The 17,684-nt window shown below is 43.3% G+C and overlaps 1 protein-coding gene across 1 annotated transcript in view; it reads right to left on the minus strand.

The window, feature by feature from the left end:
- LOC134564874 (connector enhancer of kinase suppressor of ras 2-like) overlaps window positions 1-17,684 on the minus strand; it is a 297,517-nt gene that overhangs the window by 111,283 nt on the left and 168,550 nt on the right. Inside the window, exons 7-8 of the mRNA XM_063424148.1 lie at window positions 8,436-8,495; window positions 2,679-2,747 (exon numbers count right to left, since the gene is read on the minus strand). Coding sequence (XP_063280218.1) covers window positions 2,679-2,747; window positions 8,436-8,495 — 129 coding nt within the window. The remainder of the gene's footprint in view (window positions 1-2,678; window positions 2,748-8,435; window positions 8,496-17,684) is intronic.

Genomic DNA, 17,684 nt, shown 5'->3' on the forward strand with positions numbered 1-17,684 from the left:
TCAATGAAAGTTTTAAAACTCAAATTATCATATTAAATGAATATGAATTTATCTATAAAATACACTGGCCTAGTTCAGTCAAAATCAGGATAAATGGTGCCAGTAGTCAGCTATAAGAAACTGCTAAAAGAGATCCATACTTTCTCTGCTCAGGGAAGTATTTCCAGCAGTAGTGGGACAAAATGACATTTTCTAATCATCTTCAGAACAGGTTCTTCCAAACACATTGTGTTGAAGGGGATTTATATTTGATATAATAGAAAATATTGGTACCAAAATGCTACTGAAACATCAATCTTAAACAAATGTCTTGGTGTCTTAGTTTGGAAAGACAGGTGTCTGCCAGGGAAAAGCTGGAGCTTCCCTTGGAATGGCAAATGTAAGTCCCCTCCCTCTGAATTATTATAATTTTGAAATTAAGGGGCTTTCAGGCAAAGATAAACAGTTCTTTACTAGGAATATTAAAAATGTAGTAGTACAAAAAAAAAGCAAATGAACAAAGAAGAAACACTGAGTCAGAACACGACCTGACACCCTGTTGGTCAGGGTGTTGGTAGCAGTCCAATTAAGTGCTCCTGGAGTGACAGATGTGGTTCTGTTGGAGTGGAGATGATCCTGTAGAAGGGTCTAGTGGTGGCAAGATGGGTCCAGTCTTCTTCTGGGAATCCAGTGGAAACAGGCTGTCCTGGTGTTCTGGATCTCAGATTTTATCCAGGTAGGAATGCTGGGCTCCTCCCACTGGGTGGAGCATCTCCCAATGGGATGATGTAATTTTATCAGTCATGTGGTGAGCCTTAATGGCCCATTAACAGAAGATATCGCCCAGAAAGATGATGGGTCAAGGAAGAGATAAAGAACACTGCCCCAGCTGGTTTTAACAGCTGACCCATTAACAGAAGAAACCTGCTCCCTCCCCCTGGAGCCATGAGGGAAGAAACACTTCCCCAACCGGTTTCAACAGATGGGAAATCAAATACTTCTTGCATTGAACCCAAGACACTTCGTTAGGATAACACAGAAAAAATCTCTGGAAAAACTAGGAACACCAGAGATCTGCAAGTTCTCTGATCCCGCGGTCATTAATTTCAAATGGATTACACCCCTTTTTATGAGCTAATATTAGAATATTGATTACGTGGAAATGTAATGAGCTGTTGCCTTTGAATAATTCCAGTCCACTAATGGAAATAATGCTAATTATAAGCAAAAATGGATCATCATAATGTGATAACTCAGGGGAAGAAGGAGCAGAGCTGAGGGTGAATTGCAGCAAGGAGTGCCAGAAGTGACTTAAAGGACACACTTAAACATCTAAGGGATATTTAAAATATTAAAACTTCTAATCCATTAGGGGTGAGACTTGGACATACACCTCTCAACCACACAAACAATCACTACTACTGCCTGATTTTCCAAACTGAAGACATAATGAGACTTTCCCAGCCATTTCAAAGCAAGAATAAATTTCCAAAAGAATCAGTGCCATTTATCTCTTTCCTTGGCTTGTTAGAAACTTCAGAATGAATAATTAATATATTATGGGGGGGTTTTTTAGAAAAAAAGTATTTTATGGCACATGACTCAGCTGTTGATCCTGTGCCCTCAGGTGGAAAGGGATTACAAGTATCAACCACCTTGAGCTTGCTGTAACAACAGACATGGAAAGAGTTGCTTAAAAAGCCAATTCTTGAGAAGCTGAATGGGGGATTTCACCCATGGGAGTAAAGATTAAATCAGATGTGTCACCTGAAGAGTGTGTTTGATTGAGAAATCCAGTGTAATGCATTTTTCAGCTTGTAACTATGACAACTAATACAGATAAGAGCTGTGTGTTGCATTAACATTTAAAGTGTAAATTAATAAGTTATACTTCTTTTCAAGAGAAAATATTTGCTCTCTAATCATAAGATTTTAAGAGCCAGACTTTCATATTTCCACTTCACACAAGTGACAGACAGAAAGAGATTTCTTAATTTTGCAACTGCTATGTCTGGAGATGGGGTTCACCAGGACAAGGTGAAACAGCTAAATTAGAAATTTCTTAGGAAGTTATCATTGTCCTTGTCACTACTCATGCCTAAGAAATAATAAATACCAGTGTTCCTTTCACCTGTAGCTCCAGCAACACTGGAGCTATTTAAATTATATTTAAATTACAATACTGCAATACTGAGGTTCAGCATCCATGTGCTTATGGGTATCTTAAAAATAGATCTCCATCTCAGAAGGCCTAAACCTGGCAGATTTCTATCAACCCTTTAATAATTTTTATATCTTTCCCCCAACAAATTCAGAATACACAGCTGTTACAGCACTTCTGCATTATTAATCTGGATCCCGCATTAAACAGAATGCAAAATTCTGTTCAAGAGAAGTTAAACCAGCTGGCAAGTGCATAATGACAAGTCTAAGAACTTCAAGGAAATATTCTTGGATCTCCTTATATAAGAAGAGTGTGATGTTGAACAGCAGTTGTGCAAAATGTAAATTTGGCTTAATCCTTCTTGGCTGGTTATAGACTCAATTTGAGCCTTTTCTTATTAAGAATAATCAGTGAATAAGATGTTTAAAAAGACAGAAAAAACAATAATACTAATATAGTTGGGCAAAGAACAATTAGTACTTTTTACTACTGGGAACAGGCAAAGGCTGCAGCAGAGAATTTCCAAAATACTTACCACAGTTTGGTGGTTGATCTGGATCACCTCATCACCAGCATGGATTTTCTTACACTGGTCAGCAGGAGACTGAGGACAAGAGAGAAAAATTTACTTTACAGAGAGGTTGTGAAGGTAGAAAGAGCAGGAATTAAAACAAGGAATGCTGAAGGAGGCACAAAAGCTGTGCCTAAAGAAGTCTTATTGCTGTCAAATAATGATAACTGGTCATATTCATAAGGAACATTTTTTTTTCTGATAACATTTGATGAAGTAATCTAGAATTCCACCTGCCATTTTTGGCCGATTGATCTATTCCATTGTGTTTAGCTGAGCAGTCACAACCTTGTTGGGAATACTCTGGGTGAATTCACATCATGTGGAATTAAATCTGTTACAAGACATCCCAGGACAGGGCTGGAGCAGCCACATGCGGGACAGAAATCAGGGCTCAGTCCTCTACATAGCAGTGGTACTGCTGAAGAGAACTGAAGATACTCTGTACACACAGGGTATTTACACCTTCAAATATAGCTCCAGCACTTCCAAGACAGGGCTAAATGAACCATTTGAACACAGAATGTGATAATTTACAAATGGATGTAAGGGACTTGCTCTTCAGGGGATTTTATTTACACTGACTGTGGATGCTGACAGCCAGGTCAGAGAGAAAGATTTTTAAGTATCAGGAAGCAACAGAGTCTGTGGGAAACCAAGTCACAACTTTCCCACACCAGCCTGAGAAATTGTGAGAAGGAATCAAAACAGTCCTTGCATGTGCTGTTTTTTCCAACTTGCTGTTTACTTGCAAGGTGTTTACAAAGGGTGTTGTTCCTAAGTGACCAATGATGGTGAAGTGTTGGTTTGAGGACCAATCATGTCTTGTTCTCTCGGAACTGTCTATAAAAAGGATGATGTACAATAAAGATTTGCTCTTGCCTTCTGGAGAAGACCACATCTTCCTGGAGAGGGCTGGTCTTTCCAACCACAGGGTAGTGGAGCCAGCCTGAGAGCTGGCTTGGGATGGTACCCAAAGTAGCTTGAGTTTATTTCCGGAAAAACCTCTGCTTTGCGGGCTATTGGGACAAAGGTTTTCCGAATATGGGGAACAAAAATTCTACAAAGAACTGATTGTGCCTTCTGTGGAGGCTTCATTCCTAGGAATTGCCTTTTCCTTATGCCCCCCTCAGCTCCTTCTTCTTTTTCTGCATCACAAATGGTTGTGGAAGGGTCTTCTCTTCATCAGCAACCACAGAAGATGTGTACCCTGAGTGTGCCCGGAGCCAGCCCGCCTCAGATCCAGCTTGAATGTCTGATCAACTCAGGCGCTGATGTTACAGTCATATCCTTCTCTGCATGGCCTCCTGCATGGCCTTTGGCCCCAGTAGGACCAGTCATTGCCGGCTTCGGAGGCAAAATACAGACCTTTGTAAGCCAATGGTCTGTGCTGATCAGAAATGCAGAGGGATGCGAAGTTGCAATCCAACCTCATGTCGCTGCAGTTTCATTCAGTCTCTGGGGGCGGGATGTACTGACAGCCTGGGTAGGAGCGGAGTTGTGGCTGGCCCAAGAGGGCTGCGTAGGCCAGGATTTCACCTTATGAGTGCCTTATACCTTTTACCCTTTCCTATATTTGTCTTAATGTTGGTTGGTGTGATTTTTAGGGCTTGCTTGCTGTTTTCTCTTTGTTTTTTCCCTCCATGGTTGTTTGGGGGGGGGGGGGGTGGACTGTAACAGTTGGTGGGAAAATCCCTCATCTGCCTCACGACTGCCAGAAGCCAAGACCCCAGGGACCCTGGGCAGCATGCACAGGAACCCTAGGCCTGATAAGGGTGGGATCCAGGGCTTCTCCCTGCAGGTGCGTCTATTAGACCGAGACGCCCTTCTCAGAGACCCGTGCATGAACAATGGAGGCTGTTACCGTTCCTGGGCTGTGTTTGCTGTCCCATACTGACCCTATCTGCTGTAAAGGCTCGGGCACACCACTCCTCCATTGTGAGAGAACACCTGCAGTGCCCACGAGATCTCTCCTCCTTCCTGGCATGTTGTCCTTCGCCTTGAAAAAGAACTATAATAATCACCCCAAAAAGGAGACTCTCTGAGGCCTCCCCGAGGAAAAGACGGATCTATTGGTGCGCGCTACAAGGACTGCGAAGGTGGTCTTGGTTCCAGCGTCATGAGGACTCTCGTCTGTTTTGTCGGTAGCTATGACCCCTTTTTCTCTTTTCTCTCTCTCTTTCTTTCCCTTCTCTTCTATTGCATAATTGTGTGTATCAATAAAGATACAATTGATTTTACTTGAACTAAGTTCTCATTGCTTCTTTTTGCACTTTGAAATCAAAACGAACCATCACGACCATCCTTTGCCTCATGACAGAGACAAAGATGCAGCCTTTGAGGGCTGTGCCAAGCCAAACAAGCCTTGGTGAGTCCGCGTGGCTCCCAGCACTGCCCCTGGCTGGACAGTCAACAGGTGGGGGTCTGGTCTCTGCAACTGTGGGTTCTGCGTGGCAGACTTTGTTGTTTTCCCCATTATGGCTGTGGCGGCAGCAGCAGCTGCAGGGGTCTCTCACCGGAGGCACTGCTGCTGCAATGGCAGCAAAGGGTGAGGCGGCCGAGCTGGGATCAGAGAGCCGGAGACAGCCCCTGCCGCTTCTGAGCTCTTTGAACCAGGCTACGGGGGCGCTGCCAGAAGGCTCTGCTTGAGAAAGGGGAAGTGGCCACAGTCAGCTGTGGGGGGGCCTAGAGAGAAAGCAGCTTGGGTTCTGCTCTGCCCCCCCGCGTGGTGCTATGGGCAATGTGGGCGGGGCCCCGCCACTGCAGTGCCAACAAAGAGCTGGGCATGCAGACCTGGCGCAGCCCCCGCCGCTCTCCTGGGAGCAGCAAGGGGGAGGCTGCCAGCCGACTCTGCTTGAGAGAGGCAGCAGCGGATGAATGGGACTGCAGGGGGGACCAAGAGGAACAGCCGCTTGAGTTTCACTTGGTCTTTCCTCTGCGTCTGCCGCCCTATTAAAGATAGCTTTGTTTCATGTGGTGGTGGGTTTTTGTTAAGCTGTTTGGAGTTCTGTATCTCAATGGTTCCTCCCTGTTTCCCCTCATCCGATGGGTCAGGTGCTGTCCAAGCATGCCTCCCCCTTTGTCTCTTTGTCTACCTCTCCTACCCCTGCCCTGTCCCTAGAAGCTTCGGTTAGCTGTCCATCTCTCCCCTGATCCTGCCCTATGTTATGGAAAAAGCCCTGTCCATCTGTCCTGGGACCAATCACCTGCTTGTTTCACACCCCCCCACCCCTCGGTTTTAAAAGCGGACTGGGGCTTTGCCTCTTGCTCTTTTTCTTCCCTCCTTCTTGGGGAATAAAGGTCTCTGAGAAATCGTACAGAAAAGTGTCTTTTCTAGTCCTTGCTCCGAAGTCTAGACACAGCAACACCTGTTTGCCATAGAAGAACAGCCTTGATCTGCATCATTACCTGAAACTGCTGACAGATTTGGGATCGGTCCTTGGCACAGCCGGGAATCAGAGCTAGCTGGGGTTCTACCGGCTGTGTCAGTTTTATGCTTTCTTACAAAATGCCTGTTTAGATCTGAGTATAGTTCTTGTCTTTTAGAGATGGGATGACTCCAACTGAAACAGCTGTGATGAAGCGGTTTTATAAACACCTGCTTGTGAAAGGAAGAATGAGCAGCTTGTTGCATTTTCACAGATATTCCACATCATAGCTGTCATTGGTTGTGCACTATTTCAGTGTTTTCCTGAGTTTCATTTTAAGGTCATAAGTACATGACTGTTTAGACAAGTGTTGTCTCAACTCTTAAGGTGAGTGCTACTGATATATTGATTACATGATGTGAGTTCCTTGCTTTTATAAGTATTATTTATGAGATATTATTAGTGTATTTACAGCTGGCTTCTTCTTATATACTTTGCCACCTCTTTGTGTGTAATTGTCTATAAGACACGTGTCCTTCCAGGATTTTTTCTTTGTTTTTTAGTTGTTTATGCTAGTTTCTGCACTGGCTCTGTAGTTTCCCAGGTGCTATTTCATAATTTTTGAGTATTTGTCAGAGTTCCAAGAAATGTCATTTGAGCTTTGTAGAAGGCCTCCTCTTACCTGAGGATATTGTGATGCAGTTCCAGTTCTGGACATAGAACCACTCCAGCAGTTTACTGAGTTCAAAGCATCCCTACCCTGACAGAATTTCAGAGGAAACCAGTTATTAGAGGGTTCAATTGGTCTTTTATCCTAAGATTGTTAAGAACCTTGTTTTACAACACATTTAGGGAATTGTCTTCCAGTTAGAGCTCAAGCAGTGGCCAGGCCTTAGCTCTATGTGGATGGGAAATTTTCCAACAGACCCAGATGTTTTCTGAACCAAAAACTAGATACAAGCCACTTAGGTTTGACAATTTGACCCTATAAATATGACAGCTGAACCGATTTTTGGAGTGAACCTAGACACCTTGCCCTGGAATGGATATCTGGTTCTTGCTCAAATGAGGTTTATCAGCTGTTTGCAGTTTCTGGGTTGATGGTACAGTGTTTAGTGCTTGATAATAATTTGATTTCACATGTGCTGTTGATTGTGTTCATTATTTAACTAATTTCTGATTACTATGAGTTTTGTTTCTTACTTGTGTTATTTTGCCTTGATGTTTTATCCTACGTATGACCAGACCTACATCTCATTTTCTAAAAAAAAAAAAAAAAAATTTAGATTTAGTGCTCTAAGAATGTTTGAATTATGTAAGATGTGAATAATGCAACATTTAGATTAGAAATTTGGAAAAAGAATCATCAAATCTAAATTTCAAGTTTAATTTGCATTAGAATTGTCTTCCCAAATTGTGACATAAAAATCATCTGGCTTTCCATGGGTTCGCACTGACAAAACCCATATAAATACTCCTCAATGTATCTAAATCAATCAAAATATCCCACATGAAGCTCACCCATATAAGCCAGCAGAGCACTGGCACTTGCCAGTCAGAATTTACATTTCACAGAGCTCCTTTTATGTTCCTTGGGTGTCAGCAATCCATAATTTCAATATCAGCTGTATAAAATCTCAACATGTCTCTTGCCCAGCTCTGAGCTTTGAACAGACCCAAGCCTGAATGGGAGCAGTGGGACTAAAAGACAAGATGAAAACCAGAAGGGTTGTGTTATGAAGTCTGTCACAGTAATTAGATAGCAGTAGTTGAAGTCAATTCAATTTTTTCAAATTTATAATTATGAACTGCACGTTAAGGAACAAGGAGGATGTTTAGAAGCTGTGCTGCTGTTCCTGTCACACTCTAGTGTCTTTGGGATCACTCTCACAGATATTTGCGCTGCAAAGCTCTCTGTGACTTTGGTTCAGTTTTTTTTATACCTCTGGGGTTACAATGAAAATTATAGTTGATCTCTTCTAGATATTTACAACAAATGATAGAAAACATAAAATGTCATGTACTGAATATAAAGGAAAACACTTGTGCCAGAAAGAAAATGTATGAATGTTGTTAGAAAGTAGCATTTGAGAAATCACTGAGGGCAGAAATTTGAGAATTTCCTTTATTATAGTGTTAGTTATTAATAATTTCAACAAAGCTGCTTTTCTATGTCTATTTTCAAGGGTTCTAAGTCTTTACAAAGGTAATATGAAACATACATAAAAAAGAAAAAAGATATTAATAAAAAGTGGCTTGGTTTAAAGCAAGCTTACATATTACAAAATGCACTGCAGATACACAGAAAATAATTGTAAGCATGATGAAAGTATTTTAAAATAAAGAATCTTACATTTTCTGTTGTTCCCGTGATTACATGTAGTCCATCATATGTTGATTTGATATACATTCCCTGGGAAAAAAGGGTAAAAAGGGTTATTAATATTTGTAGGAAACAAATACAGGACATTTGCATGATAATTAAAATAATAGGTTTGATCTAAGGACCATAACATTTGAACATACTGGAAGGAACAGTGGTCAATTAACATTTGCAAATCTAAGTTTAACACATCTATATCAAGACCACTATAAATAGCAGTTTTCTCACTTAATGCTTTTTTTTATTATTCTAAAGTTGGTGAACAGAGTTCAACACTGAGCATCAGCATAAAAACTTGTGCCAATTCAGTATTTCAAGTATTTAACATGATCGCTTTTTATTACAAGTGACATAAAAAAAGTATTGAAATCAAAATCATGAGCAGGAGTAGTTTTTAAACTTAAATGCCCCAGAATCAAAGAGTTCCTGATTCAGTAAAAACTAAGCCAGAGCCTAACTCAGAAAAGACAGGAGCCAGTGCTCATATTGCTAATTTATGGGGGAAAATGAGCTTAGTGAACTAACAGGAGCTTTGTACTTAGTCCATCAAGAATTCTGCTTCAAGTAAGTGACTGACAAGATAGAGACAACCAGAGCAAGGATCTGTGGAGCTGAACACACTCAGAGTCTCAAATGTCAGGGAGGCTCAGTGGCTTGTGTGCTTCCCTCTCAGGAGCCAGGTCAGAGCTTCCCATCTCTTCACACAGCACAGTTATCCACCACAGTTTGAAATCTAATTAATCTAATTGGTACATTGTGCTGCTAATTTATTATTTTTTCGACAGTTCTGCATCACCTTGTGCTTTTGACCCCAAAGTTTAGAGCCCCCAGCAATAATCAAGAACATTTTGTTCAGAGAAAGCAATTTCCGGAATCCTGAATGCTAATGGAGATCATGCAAGGTGGGGCACACAAACACCACCTCCCAAACCCTCAAGAGAAACCCAAAACTTAAAAGTCCTACGAAGATGATATTGCTTTCCACAAGTACCTAAACTGGAAGGTTAAGAAGGGATGGAGCCAAACTGTTCCTGACAGTGGGAGGATGAGAAGCAGGAGACAAGTTGGAACTCTGGAAAGGAATTATTTTTCAGTTTTACCATCAGGAAAATAAAACTCTGGAACAGGTTGGCAAAGCTGTGGAATCTCTGACTTGGAGATGACCAAATTGTGACTAAAAGAGGCCGTGAGTAACCTCCTCTAGCTGGATCTGTTTGGATTTTTCACAAGAAAATGTAACTTCTACCTTAATGTAACCTAATTCAATTTCATCAAGTTTGAAATGTATTGAAATCTTAAAAATAACGATTGTCCAAGCCTGATTGATGGCTGGCTGCTTAACTCTGTTGCATAGGAAACTCTGCTTTAGATTTTACCCCCCGTTGCAATGCATTTCCACACCAGAGCAGGTGTTTCTATATAAGGAAAAAAGTTTCAGTTTACCTTTGAACATATAAGGAAGTTATACTAGAATTTTCCATAGCCTTCTCATTGTAATTGGACCAGAGCCAGCACAGGGGCACTGATTGGGCTTTAGAAATGTTTCTCAACATCTGTACCTGCTTCTATTGACAGCAGGCCAAGTTACCCCTCCTAAAATGTTAAGTATTTATAAAGGTGCAGAAAGGAACTCAAGTGCTTTTTTCAAGGTCTCTTAGCAAGGTGTCAGAAGCTTCTCTGACACCTGTGCTCAGCTTTTGCTTCTGTATTGTTTGTTATTTTTGTTTTTTTATTAAAACCTTTCTTCTACAAAACACACTTGAAGAGACGTCTCACAAAATTATTTTAAGCCATTTCTTTGCGAGGGCTGGCCCCTCAGAGGTGACAGACCTTCGTGGGGTTTATCACATCTGACCCCATGCAAGATTCTTTCAACTCCCCATTTTACTTGTTCTCTTAAATTAGTCTGCTTTATAAATGACTTCATTTGTAAAACCAAAGATGCAAATTCAGTCTTGCCAGTCTTGAAACAAAAAGGAGCAAAGGAGACTCAGGGGTGACCTTATCACTCTCTACAGCTTCCTGAAAGGTGGTTGTAGTCAGGTGGGGGTTGGTCTCTTTCTCCAGGCAGCAACTGACAGAACGAGAGGACACAGTCTCAAGCTGCATCAAGGGAAATATAAGTTGGATATTAGGAAGAAGTTTTTCACAGAGAGAGTAATAAAGTACTGGAATGGACTGCCCAGGGGGGTGGTGGAGTCACCATCCTTGGATGTGTTTAAAATAAGACTGGATGTGGCACTCGGTGCCATGGTTTAGTTGAGATGTTCGAGCATGGGTTGGACTCGATGATCTTGGAGGTCTCTTCCAACCTAGTGATTCTGTGAATTCTGTAAAATCAGCTTCATAAAATAGGATTAGCTGGAAGAAAGAAACTGCTGGTGAATCTTTTAGAATTTCCTTCTTTAGAGCTGTTTAATTTTATCAGTGGTTGCTGTTCTGTTGTCTCTGGTCCCTTCAGCAGCTGAAGAGATAAAGTTCTCTTTGCCAACTCAAAGACTCAAAACAGGAGCACTGGATCCTGGAAAACTGAAGGCTCCCATGGACAGTGGGATGGTGAATCTCCATTAAAAATCTGGAGCAGAAATTTTGCCCCTCTAGTGTGAGTTATGCTGAATTTCCACAGTGAACTTTTCACGAGAACATTACACAACATTCCTTCTCTTTTAGCACTTGGTGAACTTCAGGAACACATTTCCAGCCACACTTTTATATCAAATTATTATCACAGTCTTAACATCCCACTTGCTTTGACGAGATTCATTCCCCACTCAAAAAACCCAACAGATGAAAATCTTTAAGGCCACAAGAGGACAGAGTGATAAACTTTTCGCTAAATTTTACCACTTATTTCTTCCTAAAGTTCTTAGACTCTTGTTAATCTCTGTGTATTTTTGGAAAAAAATCAAATTATAATTTTATCTCTTAACAGATGCCATCATAGAGGTAAAACCTGACTAATCATACAGAATTACCCTACATTTTGCTATCTACTCTTTCATCCTAGTTATTAAAATTTAAGAATATATAAAAAATTAAACAATTTTAGTGAATGACTCATAGCTGTCAAATTGTCCTACACAGAGCTTTCATCCTTGTTTTCCCAAAAAAAAATAATGAGCTTGTTTCTTGTTGACCATTACAGGAACAGAGCATCCCTTTGACATATCTCTTACCTGTTATGAACAAGTTTCCCGGTCAAAAAAAAAAGGCTGGGCTGTCCCTGTCCTAGCCCCGTGGTGGGACAGCTCCGTCCCCCCCGGGGGAGAACACGGAGCACGCATTGGCATGTTGGGAGAGCTCTGGGAGTGCGGCCCCCCTCCTCCCGGTTTGTGCAGTCGCCCAGCCTTTTGGAGGAATGGGGGCTTTTCCTGTTTAACCCCCACACCCCAGCCAGTTTGAGTGGGGAGGGAAGCTGCCCTGAAGAGGAGTTGCCTGGCAACACTTTCCTACCTCATTAAAAAGTGAAAAGGAGCGGCTCAGGCCTTGATTGCCCGGTTATTGTTCTTTGTAACTACCTCTTTCAGCGGGAGTGCCTCTGCTGCGACCAGGACAAATGCATATGCATTTGTATATGCAGATAGGGCCCCCCGGTGGATCCTGGGAGGGTTTTTTGGGAAACTGCACCCCGGGACAGGAAGCTGGATTTGTCAGAGGAGAATTAGATAGTGCCCTGGCCGAGTGGGGGGTGGATGCACCCCCTGGCCTGGTTTGAAGATTTGCCATGACCTGTGAGGAGCCTGAATGGAATGGGAACTGGCCAGCTGAAGTGACTGAGACAGACAACGGGAAACTCTTGAGGGTTTTCCCTGAGGGCAAAGAGCTGACTTTGCACGCCAGTGGCAGACTGCTCACCTCCCTGCTTGCTGATGGTTGACCAGAGAGAACTCCTAGCTGTTCCTATGGGAACAAGGACTCGGTATCTACTGTTTGCAGTGGAACGATGAACTGGGACAGCACCTGCTCCTTCGGATGGCTGCAGCAGCTTGGAAAACTCCGATCGGACTCTGCAATCCTGCTGATGACTTTAATAAAGAGCTGATCGCTTTAATAAAGAGCTGAATATTAATAAAGGCATATGCCCTGTTCTTTTCATTACCTGAAAAGCCGGAAAGATTATTCTATGTAAAAAAATATAGAAGTTATTATATTGATTTTTTACTTCATGTGGTTCAGCTTAGGCAGTGATATCCAGAGAATTGTTTGGTCACCTCAACTGGAGTGAGCAGGTACATGCACAGGTTTGGCCAATGTGACAGAGACCCTTCTGGAGTGGCACCTACATCTGACCTGCAGAGTGAGTCCTGCTGTGCAGGGTTCTCCTACCTCTCTCCTTCCAGTTTCCACTGCTGCCCTCTCCACCCAGCTCTCTGTCCACCTTCCTCCTGCTCTGCAAACTCAGGAATGTCCATTCCTACCCTACCAGGCCTTTCCTACCATGTCCTTCCCTATCACAACCTACTCTGCTCTGTCCATCCCAGTGACTCAGTTCCCAATCTTCCTTCTGTTCAAACTGGTCTGTTTCCTGCCCTTAGAAGCAAAATACCACCAGAGTCCTTTTTCAAAATGATTAATCTCTTTTTTTCTCTTTTTTTCAAGAGTGGGGTTTTCAGTCTCTCTGGTTTATTCTTGAATGTCAACAATGATCTCAGAGAAAAGAATAACAAGCTGTACCTTATCTCGAGATAAGGCAAGATTCAAGCATTCTCAGTCTGTGAAGATGGCTCAGGCTGGTCAACATTTAGAAATAATTAGTTGCTCTTTAAGAACTGATGTGTCAAATAAACTCTGAAGAATGACACTGACCTATGTTAGAGAACAACAAAATGTTTCTCAGCCATCAAATCAAGAAATCTGGCTGTTTCTGGGTAACTCTGCCACTGTCCCCTAGAGACAAAGTGAATTAAAGGTTTTTAATTAAAATTTGACCTTTCAAAACATATGGGAAGGCATCAGCCATTTAAAATCCCATTTTGAAGAGACTTTTCCCCCAAAAACAGCATATTCAGTTGTCAGAGGAATTTCCTTGAAAATTTTCTTGCAGAATCATCTGGTTAATTAACCAGGATATAATGACAGCAGTGTGTTTTCAAGTGTCAACAATTATTCCAACACAGGGAAGCAGTGACAGCAAAAATGCAGATTTGTAATGCCACAAATGACCAGGGAACTCTTATACCCCTTGTCTTTTGCCCCATAAAAAATGGTTCATTAATCTTATTTCAACTGTTAAAGTTACACAGATGCATTTAAATAAATGTCATGATAATGCTTTGAGAAGGTGACAAAGTTTTTTGTTAAAATTTCATACCATTAAAAAGTCCGTCTCAAAAAATTTTTTCTGCCTTATATGTTGCAGTCATTTGCCCAAATTTAAACATCTTTACTTTCCGTCCTGTGTTACATTCCCCTGTGGGAATGGTTTCTCCCCCCTCAGGGACCCCTAGAGCTTGTACCATGTAGTTTGACCCTTCCTTCCCTTTCTGACCCCATTGGCTGTGTCCCAAACTGCCCCTCCCTGGCAAGAGCTGAGAAAAGACCCTGTTCCTCTGTGCATGCGCTCTTTCCCTCTGGAGACCACCTGGAATAAACATCTTGATCTGCAGCTGAGGGTCAGAGCCTCTTGTGGGTCCTTTATCCTGTCTATGAAATATTCCTCCAGAGCCTGAGAAGGCCTGAGCTAGCTTGGAACTTCGGAGGGGTTAAAAAGGAGGATTTATTCCAATTGGTATCCAACGTGGATTTTTATGAATTTCTAGAAACCGACGTGTGAGCTGGAGACCCCCAAACAGGGTCTCAGAAACTGGGAAGATCAATTCCCCTGTGGCATTTTTGGCCACATTCTGTAGCTATGAGTGTGTAGGGATAAGCTCATAGCTAGTGTTTTCTGCCCAATCACGAGTGAGCTTAAGACAGGACCTTCGGTTGCTCCTGGCTCAGCACCACACTCTGATGCCTTAGGGCTGGGTTTTTCTGTTTTGTCTGATAGCACTGAGTGATGCTAGGATCTTCACGGGGTGATAGGGGTAGGGCAGTCTTGTTCAAGGACATTGTCTCCAAGCTCCAGGCCCGAGCATAAACAACCTGGAAGAGAAGGGCAAGTCGAGAGGAGGGTGTTCGGTGATTCGGGGTTATTGATTGGACAGTGCATTGCTATATGCAAATGAATGGAAACTTGTAAAATGGGTAAGATCTGGGGACAAGCCCCTTTTTTTCATCTCCATCTTGGAAATATTTGGGCTGGGCCACTTCTGTGGGTCTGGAGACGCAAGGGCATGGGCTTGAATAAACACTCATTTTGTTCCTTTCACTCTGTCTAGCCTCTGTTTCAGCCTTAAGGCATCAACTCCCTCAGAACAAGTAAGTACCTCTGTTTGGCTGTTACCCCGGGAATAACCTCCAAACTGGGAGGGAGTAACTTCTTACCATCGGGACTGTGGTAGGCGGGCGAGCATTAGGACCCTGCAGCCAGAATCACGGTTGGTTTTTTTTTCTTTTTTTTTTTTTTCTGCCAGTTAGAGCCCGCCAGCCCTGGAGCCGCTCCGCTCCAGGGAGCAGTGTTTTTCAGGGAACCCCCGGCTCGGGCAGGTCCTCCACAAGCCAGGCAAGGCTGCGGGACCCCCCTGGTGCCACCAGAGCTGAAAAAGCGATCTCAGCCCCGGCGTTTCCCTGCCTGTAATCTCTGTATCTAGGAGACACAGGACTGTAGAGCCAGATTATTGCATCCGGAGGGTGGATTTTGAACAAATAGCTTTCAGAAATATCGAAAAATGGGCGTTTGGTTATCTGTTCACCAACAGAGTGTATTAAAACAGCTTCAAGATCTTTTAATTAATGTTAGAATTTCCAAAAGGCTGCAGAAAAATTTGTTCGATGGCTGGAAAATGAGTTCCCAGAAGCTGACCTCCTACAAATAGATAGTGTATCATTTTGGGATGATGTTGGGGGTATACTCACAAAACAAGCTGAAGAAAATCATAAAGTAGCTTCTCTATTTATTCCCATACTTTTGCAAGCACGTAAACAGCTTCTGGAGTTACAAAAAACCAGCCAGCCACAGAAAACCTCCCCATGTAACTCCCTCTCTGACCCTCCCTTATACCCTGGTTTACCATCCTCGCAGTACCCCTTTAACACACCAGGTTTCTCTCCGGCAGACTCCTCCAGGGGTGGGATACCTCTCCAGGGCTCTGGCCATGCAGCAGGTCCCCTGGAAGCCACACTCCATGTGCTGGACAATAATGGCAGCGGCCATGTGCCCAGTCCTTCTTCCCATAACCCCTTCTCCCCCCCGATCCCCGCCCCTACTCCATACCCCTTCCCCAATCCCTCTGTGCCTTCGGCAGCCCCTCCCCACGCCTCCTCCCCCTGCCTTCCTCCCGGCTGCCGCAGCAGCAGTGAAGGGGGCAGGCCCCGTCTCACCTTACAGCCACAGAGGGTGGTGTGGTTGCCTCACAGTGGGGGGGGGCATTCCCTTGCAGCAGGGGGAGGGGAACAGCCTCTGCCGCGCAGCCAGGACAGAGGGAGAGAGCCTCTTTTTCCCAACCCCCAAGGAAATGCAAACGCTGTACCTCCTATGTCCCCAGGCACTGGGAGACCAGCAGAAAATTTCAAGACCTTTGGCAAATGTAGATGAACGCATTTTCTCTGTTGCTCCTGTCACATATGTGGGTAAAAAGCATGGAACCAGGCAATACCAGCCACTTTCCTACCAGGATAAGAAAGAACTTTGCAAAATCAACATGAATTTGGCAGATCTAGTGCAATATTTAAGGGCATGTTTCGAGCCACATTTAATTCTAATGAAATGGTTCCCAGTGACATCAAAGACTTATTTAGATGTCTGTTATCTCCCTCAGAGTATGATCTGTGGGACAGTATGTGGAAAAGAGCTTTAAGAACATTATTACATGAGATTCATCAAACCCCTAATGCAGCTAAAGACACTGAGGGACATGACATTACACTTGAACATCTGTGTGGTGAAGGTGCCTGGCATTGCCCAGAAAAACAAACTCGAGTGTTATCCAAGCCAATTTTACTGAGGATTGGTGCTGTAGCAGAGAAAATGTTTTATCAGCTGGTGCTGTAGCAGAGAAAATGTTTTATCAGCTACCAACAAGGGAAGGGAAGGGCAGCTATGTCAGTATTAAACAATTTGCTACAGAGAATTTCTTGCAGTTTGTTGATCGTCTGAGGACACAGGTGGAACAACAAGTACAACACCCCGTGGTGCAGGCAGAACTGATTAAGGAGATGGCTCAAAGGAATGCTAACGAGACCTGTCGTAGAATTATTCTTAGCCTTCCCCTAGAACCTCCGCCTAATCTGTCCCAGATGATAGAGGCTTGTTCAAGGAGGGAGGAAATGCTCTGCACACTGGAAAGAAATCCAGGACCTGCACACCCACAGCCTACAGCACCTGCAGTACCAAACCCAAACAGGCAACCAATGTCAACAGACCAGCTGCAGCGCATCATCTGCCTCCGCTGCAAGAAACCAGGACACTTTGCCAGAACCTGCCCTCAGACCCAGAAGCAGAAGAAATCCAACAAACAAAAAAACTGAATTTACAGCGCGTACCTGCTGTTGATACTACAACATGCAAAGATATAAATATAGAGGGACTCACATTGGCAAAAGCCTCACTCTTAAAAAGAAAGGGGGACGGCGGGTCACACGGTGTGGGGGTGCAGAAAAATGTAAATCTTAAATGTTCAACTAACAAGGTTTGGCAGCCACTAGGCCGATTCAGGCTTGTGACTACCAAAGGTTTTCATTTCAGATCTACTGAGTGGATGGTCATAACAGTGGACCTGTCAAACATCTCACAGGACCTGACGGTTTATCACATGGGATTGGACAGTGAGTATTTTGTTATTGGGGACACAGCACACACACCCTTGGAAATTGAGATAGCTCCCATGACCACTAAGGGAAAAATAATAGGCCTCATGTTGTTGGCACGCTGCATGCACCCACCCTTTTATCTCGTAGAGGGGAAAATTCTTGTCCAGCAGATGGAAAATCACGAGAGGTCTACTGGGCAGAAGTGGTGGGAGAACCTAAACCCTCTATGGCACGCAACATTGCTTGTGGGTCAGAGCGCCTCCTAGTGGCAGGAGTTTTAGACACAGACATAGTCCCGCAAAGCATGTGGCCTTCGAACTGGGAATTACAACCTGTGGCTGGCAAACTTCAGGGCATAGGAGGAATCAC

Source organism: Prinia subflava (genome assembly GCF_021018805.1).
Source record: "Prinia subflava isolate CZ2003 ecotype Zambia chromosome W unlocalized genomic scaffold, Cam_Psub_1.2 scaffold_22_NEW, whole genome shotgun sequence".
Classification (NCBI taxonomy): domain Eukaryota; kingdom Metazoa; phylum Chordata; class Aves; order Passeriformes; family Cisticolidae; genus Prinia; species Prinia subflava.